Here is a 10161-nt window from a genome sequence, read left to right as displayed (position 1 = left end):
TATAGCAGAACATGAAATCATTAGTGAGTTGCAGCCACATTTCTTTCCAAAACAAGTTAATTCCAACAAAATGTGTTATTTAGTCCATTCTTCCACATATGTATAAGACTTTTGTATTTTTTCCTCTTTACTCCACCCAGAATCTCGACTAAAATGGCAAAATTTTAAAATTAAACCTATTCAAATGCAGACAAAGAAAACTGCCTACCGTAAGGCTAACGCCTTTATTTATTTATTTTTTTTATTATAAATTTGTTCAGATGAACCAGGCACAGAAATAGTTTGTATGCACAATACTGCAAAGCCAGTTATCAATCCTCTTCCAAACTAGTCATTTTATACATTCATAATTCAAACATTCATTCTGGAAATTTTCAGCACATAGAGAAACTCATCTCTTTCAATCAGATTTCAAAAAGATCTAAAAGTTAACGGGGCTCTCAACTTCAATGCGGAACTGTAATTATTTTAACTTCAACTATACGATACTATTTTTCCTTCTTCTTTTCCACTATATTCAAAGGCTGAGATCATATTGAAGAATCAACTACTTCAGTGGAATCTAGAACACTCAACTACACAGAAAATGAGTGCTATGATGAAGCATTAGTATCTAAAACCTCAGATTCATTACTTAATGTATCCCTACAAATGTCTATCATCAAACTGTCATCAATAATAGATTGAGAAAGCAACAGTTAGGGTCCCTGTTTCAATCATATCAATTTTGTTGTAAAAATAAGCATACCAAGAAACATTTGGCAAATTTTTCTAAACTATCAACCACAAATTCTCAAATTACTTTTTATAATCTGTCACTTTTTATATTTTTATCACTTATCCTTCTCCTTACTTGCATATTTAACTTAAAGTAAATAATTCTACTTAAACTTAATGTGGTTAAATGTTTATCATACCTTTTTTATTTTAATTACTAAAAACACAATTCTGAAATCTCCTTTTGATTATACTTTATACTTAAAATCACTGCTATAGACAAATGAAATTCTTCTTTTATTCCAGAATGAGCTGTTGATGTTATGAAAATTCTTTCCCTCAGCCTATTTTCTACTATAAAGATTAAGAATATGAAGTAGACATATCTAATCTGTAGTAGATTAGTAACCATGCTTGTTCCACATAGGTACAGCAATAGGTCCCTGAGGTGCCCTTTCAACAACAACAAACTCATCAGGATTGCCATATGCCTCATAGTGGATCAACAAGTCTTGTATTGCACGTTCCTCAACCTAAAGAGGGGGGAAAAAAGGAGAAAAAATTAAATTCTTAAGTTAAAAATTGTAGAGATCAAGTAGAAAGCGCCACACTTTTTTAAACAATGGAGTCAGAATAAAGACAAACTTTTAAGAGTATAAGCTTTTTGAAGACAGGCTGTATCTAGTTTCTCTTCTATACATTTCCTTGCATATAATAATCATTTGGTGAATTAAATTGAAAGTACTTTCATTAGAGAAAAAAAACAACTTATGATTTAAAGTTTCTAAGTGATATGTATATGTGTGTGTGTGTGTATATATGTATATATGTATCTCAAATGTCCTTCCATTAATATTAATATTAGAGGACACAGCTTTGTTTTTAATGTGTTTTTAACACTTTAATTTGCCATTCAAATCTGAGGGACTGCTTCTACCTACAAAATAATAATTTCCTGAAGAATTAATGGAAAGCTTTGATTTGTTCCATTACCTGTATCAGGGCCAATGGTTTTTCTCGAATTCTGTTAAGAGCTGCTTCTTGCTGTAGCTCTTCCTCCACAATAGCTGCAAAAGTAACAGGAGCATTCACAGGAGGGGCAGTCAGTGATGAGGACAGCCAAGGACTGCAAGAGAAAAACTGTTGTGAATTTTCATTTATCATATCAAAATATGTTCTTCAGGGACAGGCAACTTCATCCAAGTCTTAGAGTCATACAGATCTAACTGCAAGTCTTCTGACACATACTGATTGTGTGACCCTGGAGTATTCACTTAACCACACAGTATACCTAAGGTTATTTGCTACAAAGAAGGTGTTGGTAAATTTAAACTAGAAGAGGGAGCTCCATATCCAGCATTCCCCAATACCAATGAAATCACTGGTCATAACGTTAATACAAACTACTACTAAAGATAATAAATGCAATAGCAGCTAACATTTATATCTAAAGTTTTACAGAGCTGGGCCTAAATCCACTTCATGAGTTCAAATCTGGCCTCAGACACTTATGAGCTGTGTGATCCTGGGCAAGTCACTTAACTCTGTTTACTTCAGTTTCTCATCTGTAAGATAAGTTGAAGAAGTAAATGACAAATTACTCTGGCATCTTTAACAATAAAATCCCAAATGCAGTCATAAAGACTCAGATACAGCTGAAAAACAATTGAACCAACAAGGGTGAAAAGCAAACGGGCACAATCTCTAACCTCATGTAATATACTACTCATTATCAGAATTTTATTAATACTAACACTTTTAAAGATTTTCACAAAATAAACAAGCTGGAACAAATTTTTTTTTTTTTTAACTGCTTCAAAAGTGATGAGGTAGGAGACAGGAAAGACTAAGGGGCAACAATCATTTTATTCATGAATAAACAGGAATGGAATATAAGGCTATCATCCAGGAAAGAAAACTTAAAAGAAATCATGAAATGGAGAATATTAAATCATACTTTGTTCTTGCTATGGTTAGTTAGCATCACAAGTTTGGAGGATCTAAGAAACAGAAACAGTTAACTCAACCTTACTTGGAACTCTCTATTAGTGGCAAATCTGAAGTATGGTCACCTTCAGGTCCTGAGTTATTTCCTGTTGAATATCTACAAAACAAATATGAAAAGCAGGAATAAATTTTATATATATATATATATATATATATAGCAGAAATTCTAAGTCAATGAGAAAGGAAACAAATCACTAAAATAACCTCCAGAAAATCAAACATCTATAGAATCAGAAGATTATATAATACCACCCTCTCATTTTATAAGGAAACTAAGGCCCCAAAATTCATACGAAATGACACGTCTAACATATATATAAAGTTAGTAGTGGCAGAGCTATGACAACTACCAGTGAAATGTGCTTTATAGTATTCAACCTTGCCTTCTCATTCAAATTTGATTGAGAAAGCCAAAAAAGAAAACATACTGTCTTATTACATTTAGATGTAAAGATAACACTGAAGGTTCTACAAAAAACAGTTATTAAACTCAAAGCACTGAAAGAAATTGATAATCATAATTTTTTTTTTGGCTAGTACTAATATGCATAGTAATGTGATACATTTTCTATTTCGTTGTCTCATAGTGTCATAAAGATGACATTAAGTTCTTAGCTTCATAGATAACAGCACCAGAAAAGACTCTGGAAGTCATTTGGCTCAACTCCTTCATTTTACAGATGAGAAAATTAAGGCACCAAAAAGTTAGATAACTTGTTTATGGCCACATAGGTAGTAAGTGGTAGAGAGTCTTCTGTCTCCCAATGTAATGGGTTTGTTGTTGTTGTTGTTTTTTTTTTTTAATTGCAGCAAACTGCTTCCAAGATAATAACCAAAGAAATGAAAGCGATGGCATATCTTCTAATAATGATAACGATGCTAATAAATTAATGGAGAGTATTTATATAGTACTTTAAGGTTTGCGAAGCTCTTTACATAAATTATTTCATTTCATCCTCAAAACAATCTTGTAAAGTAGGAGTTATCTTCCTTTTGCAGAGGAAACTGAACCAGATAATGGTTAAGTTATATGCTCAAGGGTATAACTACTACACATCTGGGACTGCATTTGAGTCTTCCCAACTTTAAGTCCAGTTCTCCATTCACTCTGGTTTTGTTCATGTTTCCTAAGTTCTCCATATAGTATGGTTTTGATAGTATTCAATTTCCTATATGATGTTGTTTAGTTGAGTCCAATTCTTTCTGATCCCATTTGGGATTTTCTTGTCAAAGATACTGGGATAATTTGCCATTGTATAGATGGGAAAACTGAGCCAAACAGAGTTAAATGACTTGCCCAGGGTCACAAGGAAATCACAAATAATTTTCCAAGATACAAACCTATTACAAGCTATACAGTATTTTTAATCATCTAAAATTTATTCATGGATAGTAAAGATTCTCAATCTATAATTACATAAATTTTTAAATGCACTTTCAACCAAAATTCAAGTAACAAATATTATTCTTCCATTAAACTGCTATGTTGCCTTATAGAAATGCCCCAGTGTTCTTAAAGGCTAATACAAGTGGAACATAAGCTCTACTTTATAAGAACAAGTTCTATTAAACCAAAAGTAAATCAAAAGGACAAGCCTTGAAGAATTTTTTTCCAACTATGGAAATTTTGGAAATTGTCCATTCCTGCACAGTTTGAAATCAACTTTTATTAAATCTTTAATCCTTTTAAAATGTTTAAGTAAAATTAATCATTACATTTAGAGAAGCTAATGCTAACAAAAACAATTTTCACAAACACTGATTATCAATTTCCTTAAAGTTCTAGTCTTTTAAAAATAAAAGTCAAAAAAGAAAAAGAAAAAAGTTTAATAGTCAAAATTTTAAAGTACATAACCTGCTTTTTCTTCAAATTGATTCACACTATAATAAAACTTGTGGCCTAGATTTTTATGAATTAACGATTAATTATACACAAACAAATTATAAGTGGAATAATCAAATAATTTTTTTCCCCTTTTTCCTCACTAATTAGAAATTCAAAAACCATTTTCTCCCAAAGACTTTAAAAATGAATGTCAAGACAAGGAAGGAAAAAGCCCACTTAAGTTAGCAACTAGTTTGAGGCAGACATGCACAACTGTTTTTAAGCTTGACTCCATATGTTATATTTATTAAAAAATTAAGATCTATACCACCTTTGCTGAATAGATTTCAAGCTGAAGAATCTTAACATAAATGTCAGATGGAAAAATTTGTGCAATAGAGAATACTGAAGATTTTTAAATATTTATCAACTAAAAATTTTTAAGAATAAATGAAAGTTGCAGATTCCTCTAAAATACATAAAAACACTATGATATTCTTAAAACTATTTACTAGTATTGAAAAATCATGCTTTCTACAACAAGATCAGAAATTCAGGTCATTTGTGGAATTTCCTGATTTTTTTTTTCTAAAATGGTAAAAAAAAATTACTATTATTTATTATGTTACCTCATTTCCAACTAATTATTTACTGTTTCCCTACTCAAAACCTTTTCTATTTGAGCTTGAATGATTTACTCACTGTCAACCAAATATGCTATAAACATATAAACAGCTTTATCCATGCTTTTGCTTTTTGCTGACCTGGAATACTTTCCAGTCTCTTTTCCATTTCTTCCCTTTCTTTTCAGGTCAAATGAACTAATTACCTACAAACTACTCATCTGGCAGCACTTATTACACGATCTTTGTGCTATCTTTTGTACTGATGTCATATAATGTAAGATCTGTAATCATTTTTTAATTTGTTTTTAAGTATTATATTGATATCTAACTTGTTAAATTTATTTTCTGTCCCTAAATAGACTAAGTGCTTTTAGAGCAGGGATCCCTGATTATACTTTTTGGTATCCTTTAAAAGGTTCTAGCACAATATTCTACAGAGGGCAATTCTTCAAAAAATAAAATTCTTCAATAAATCAATTTTCTATTTCACAGATTAAGGTTATAATGCTAAATTTTAATTAGACCCATTTATGTCAACATGTTGTATCTCAGTCACGTCTGACTCTTCATGACCCAATGTGGAGTTTTCTTGGCAAAGATATTTGAGTGATTTATTATTTCCTTCTAACTGAGGCAAACTGAATTAAATGACTTGCCTAGTGTCATACAACTAGTGTCTAAGGCCAGATTTGAACTTAGGAAAAAGAGTCTTCCTAACTCTAAGCCTGGCACTCTTATCTATCCTCAACCACCTAGCTGCCACTTATGTCACTATATTTGACAAGACAAAATAAAATAAAATAACTCAACCTGTATGTTCCTCCTACTATTCCTGCATCTCTGTATATCATGTAATTTATTTAAAACAGCTCAATTATTGAATATCCAATAGATATACAATACTACAACAGCACAGAATACAAATTTATTTTCTAATAACAGAATACAAATGTATTTTCTAAAGTTAAAAAAGCTATCAAATAAGTATTCACATAAAAGTAACAATAATTAATAGCCTTAATGTATTTTGTCCCAATATCATTTAAACTAAAATTCTTAGATGTAATGCTATTTATTCAATTGAGAAAACTTCCAATGATAGTACCTAAAATTATGTAATAGTTAAATCAAAGTAAAATATAAATAGTAATTTATATACATTAAAATCTGTTCTGAGAAATCCAAGTATTCACTATATTTTTTAAAAACATATGAAAACTTGTTTCTTATAGCAGAATACAATTTTAACATTTTTAATGCTTTTTAGCATGAATTTTTTTTGGTGTGTAAACAATACATAGGAACAATTTTCTTTGCACTGGATGGGCACAAGACTATTGTTTTCAAATGCAACATGATAGATGTAAAAAAAACTTGTGGTAAAGCATGAGAAGGATGGGAGAGGTGAGGCGATCCAAAAGAAATTAACCCATAATATTTAAAATCTTCAAAGAATTAAAGATTATTTTATTTTGGGTTTTTTTTTTTTTGCCTAAAGGAGTGGGAAATTAGGAGCACTTTTCACAGAGTAGTCATGTATTTACTCATTTGATTGTACCATGAATGACAACTAAATAGTTTATTATATTCATTTATAACTCTAAGAGTTCTCCATTAAAAAAAAAAAAGTCTAGGTCATACGTAAGAAAGTAATCTGTGAAATTTGTACAAGATTAAATATATTACAGAGAAAGAAAAATTTTGCTTCCCCGGAAATCTTAAAAAAAAGTAAAATCAAATTCTGGTGGTATGATTGGAGGTCTTTCTAGATGCAGGGGACATAGTGGACATGACTTCAAATCCCACCTTTGACATCTATCTAACCTTCAAGTCACTTGACTTCTTTGGGCCTCAGTTTTCTCATTCACAAAGATCTAGTTGGACTCTAAGGTCAAATGTGTAATAATTCAATAATTATGGCTTAAGATATTTTAGTGAATCCTATCAGCAATCAGGCACTAGGGATACAAAGACAAAAATGAAACAGTCTCCAGCTCTCAAAGGCAATGAAGAGACAACATGTACAACATATACAAAATAAATCCAAATAAATTGCTTTAAAGGAAATATAGAAGTCCTAAGAAGGATAAGGATGAAATTCCTTCAAAGCACTGCAGACACCCTGCATGAAAGCCCTTATGTGCATAATTGATAAAATATGTCCATCTCATGCTGTTGAGAAAATTTTTTTAAACAATGACTTGAAATGTGGGCATTTATTATATTCTAGATCTAGGGACCTTAGAGTCCAAGTAGATCTTTTTTTTTTTTTTTTTTTTCTTAAACAATTGGGGGTAAATGACTTGCCCAGGATCACACAGCCAGGAAGTCTTAAGTGTCTGAGGCCAGATTTGAACTGAAATCCTCCTGACTTCAGAGCTGGTGCTCTATGCACTGTACCACCCAGCTGCCCCCCCAAGTAGATCTTAATGAGAAAACTGAGGCTCAGAGAAGTCAACTGATTTGATTAAGGTTATATAGATGTCAGAGATGGGAAATGATGTCTGGGTAAGAAAAAGCAAGGCCAGTTTAATTGAAAAACAAGGTAAGTAAGAGGGAGTAATGCACAATAAGGCTGAAAAGGTTATGTTAGGCCCACATTTTAAATGTCAAATAGAGTTTACATTTTGTTTGTTAGATAATCAATAAAACCAAGTTTTGTTGTAATCAGGCAGGTGTGCTTTGACTAATCACTTCTCTAAGATTTTGTTTTCTCATCTGTAAAAATGAATAGGTTGGAAGATATGTTGCCTAAGGTCCCTTCTTCTAGTTTGAAATATTATAAATATGATTAGCAATGGCTTACTAAAATATATTTTATTTATTATAAATATTACTTACATGTCAGAGCAAAGCTGCATTCTATTGTATTCTAATATGGAAAATCTTTTCTAACAAGACTATATATATATATATATATATATATATATTTGACTATAGGTAAATTATCCTTCTACACATGAAACTTCATACATGAAATATCAGAAAATGAAATTCAACAGTGAGAATGAAAAGAAAGAAAATACTCAAGGACTGTCAAAATTTGCTTAAAAATGAACATGAAAATGGCTCATCTTCCTCCTAAATATGACATTTTCAAAATACAAAGATTTGTTCTTGAAAACATTGCAGAACACAGGCAAATAGAATTCTGGAATGAAAATTATAAATCATTATTCTATTACCTTACAGATTTTAAAGCTTGAGAATCTTCAATTCCTTTAAAGCAAACTTTTTTGACATGATTTGTTGGAGTGTGATTTGTAACAGATTTTTTTTCTTCCAGTAAAAGATCCCGGAATGACTTGGGATGAAGCAGAATTGAGAGAAGATGTCCTATGAGAGAAGGCATATCAACATGCTGTTATTTTTTTTTTTAACTACTTCAATGAAAACACAGGAGAATAGGTTTCAACAATATGTAGAATGTGAAAAATAATATTAGTAATATTGATCTTTCATAGTTATGTGCTTTTAAAAAGTGATTCAGTGATTCTCCACCCCACCCCCTGGCCCCCTGGCAATTGGGGTTAAGTGACTTGCCCAGGGTCACACAGGAAGGGTTAAATGAAGGGTTAAATGTCTGAGATCACATTTGAACACAGGTCCTTTTGACTTCAGGATTGGTGCTCTATCCACTATACCACCTAGCTGCCCCTGATTCAGTGATTTTTGAATTAAATGATGAATTCAAAGGAATATCATAACTTCTAAAAAGTCAGATGGTGAGTCAATAAGTATTAAACATCTACTATATTCTAGGTATTGCACTAAGCACTGGGGTCACAAAGAAATGGAAAAAAAAATATCCAGACATCATCTTTAGGGATACAAAAGGATTAGGAGACCAAATGTAAAGAAACTTTAAAGCAATGGGAAAATCTCCAGCAAGACTGGATTTAAAATTCCAGTATAATTCTGTGTTTGGAAGAAAGGGGAAAAAAAGGTTTTTATGACTAAAGGCAGGAACAAATGGATATAAGCAAAAAGAGCCTAAGACTAAAGTATTTTGATAAATTAATTCACCAAAATGAAGACATGAAGATGCTTATATATACATACACACATGTGTATTATACACACACACACAGATGTGAATACATTTCTATAAACACACATATCCTTTATCTCCTTTCATCATTTCCTTTGATTCCCCTAGTTTTTTTCTTTCTCATAATATATATTTATTAATACAATTCTATAAAGTATCCATTGGTATATCATTAAAATTATAAATTGAATTTGGTAGTATAATCTTCCAACGTTTTTAAAGCAATAGTATTCCATGGTGAAGATATGATAATGAGCATAATTTAAGAGTTTGGAGGCTAACCCCTACATGGATTACTGAATAAGTGATGTTTACAATGATGACTTTAAGTCATCAAGAGTCAACTTATATTCAATATGAAGAAATCAGCTATATATACCTTAGGAAATTTTCATCAGAAACAATTATAACTTAGAAAACTCTATTTTAAAAAAAAACCTCTACTATATAAAAAAAGAATTCCACATGGCCAGTTTTATTGTAGCTGCCTGCATTTTTATCTAATGAGTATTTTATTTTGTCAACAAGTTTTTGAAAAATTATGAATTCACAAACACACAGTATTTAAACAAAAAAACTTATTCTACCCAAAAAGAAAGTGACCGTATATTTAAAAGAAAATCTGAAGTAATGGAACAAACTATTTACAACCAATTTACCCTCTCATTCCCTCAGACCTAAATTATGGAAGTTCTGTACTGTTCTGCATATATGATGGGCTGATTTTTTATTAGTATCCACCTTCTCTACTCCCTATAATGTTAACACCATTTATCTTATTGTTCTTACGAAAAAATCCTTGCAACAAAGGATGTCCCTAAAATCATAGTGCAGTTTTCTGTAAGCTTAAAGGGACAGTAAGACTTTAGGGACACTTCATACAGTCAAAAGTACAAATGCAAAATTATTCTATTTTACTGATTTCAGCTTTGTTT

General features: G+C 31.0%; 1 protein-coding gene across 1 annotated transcript in view; it reads right to left on the bottom strand.

The window, feature by feature from the left end:
* Positions 1-210: 210 nt before the first annotated feature.
* IBTK (inhibitor of Bruton tyrosine kinase) overlaps positions 211-10161 on the bottom strand; it is an 87807-nt gene continuing 77856 nt past the window's right edge. Inside the window, 5 exon segments of the mRNA XM_074310439.1 lie at positions 211-1250; positions 1711-1843; positions 2750-2821; positions 8361-8482; positions 8484-8511. Of these exon segments, the coding sequence (XP_074166540.1) occupies positions 1119-1250; positions 1711-1843; positions 2750-2821; positions 8361-8482; positions 8484-8511 (487 nt within the window). The 3' untranslated portion in view covers positions 211-1118.

The sequence above is a fragment of the Sminthopsis crassicaudata genome, chromosome 4, assembly GCF_048593235.1.
Source record: "Sminthopsis crassicaudata isolate SCR6 chromosome 4, ASM4859323v1, whole genome shotgun sequence".
NCBI classification, from domain to species: Eukaryota; Metazoa; Chordata; class Mammalia; order Dasyuromorphia; family Dasyuridae; genus Sminthopsis; species Sminthopsis crassicaudata.
Note: the sequence above shows the minus strand (reverse complement) of the source record. Positions and strands in the feature narration are given on the sequence as shown.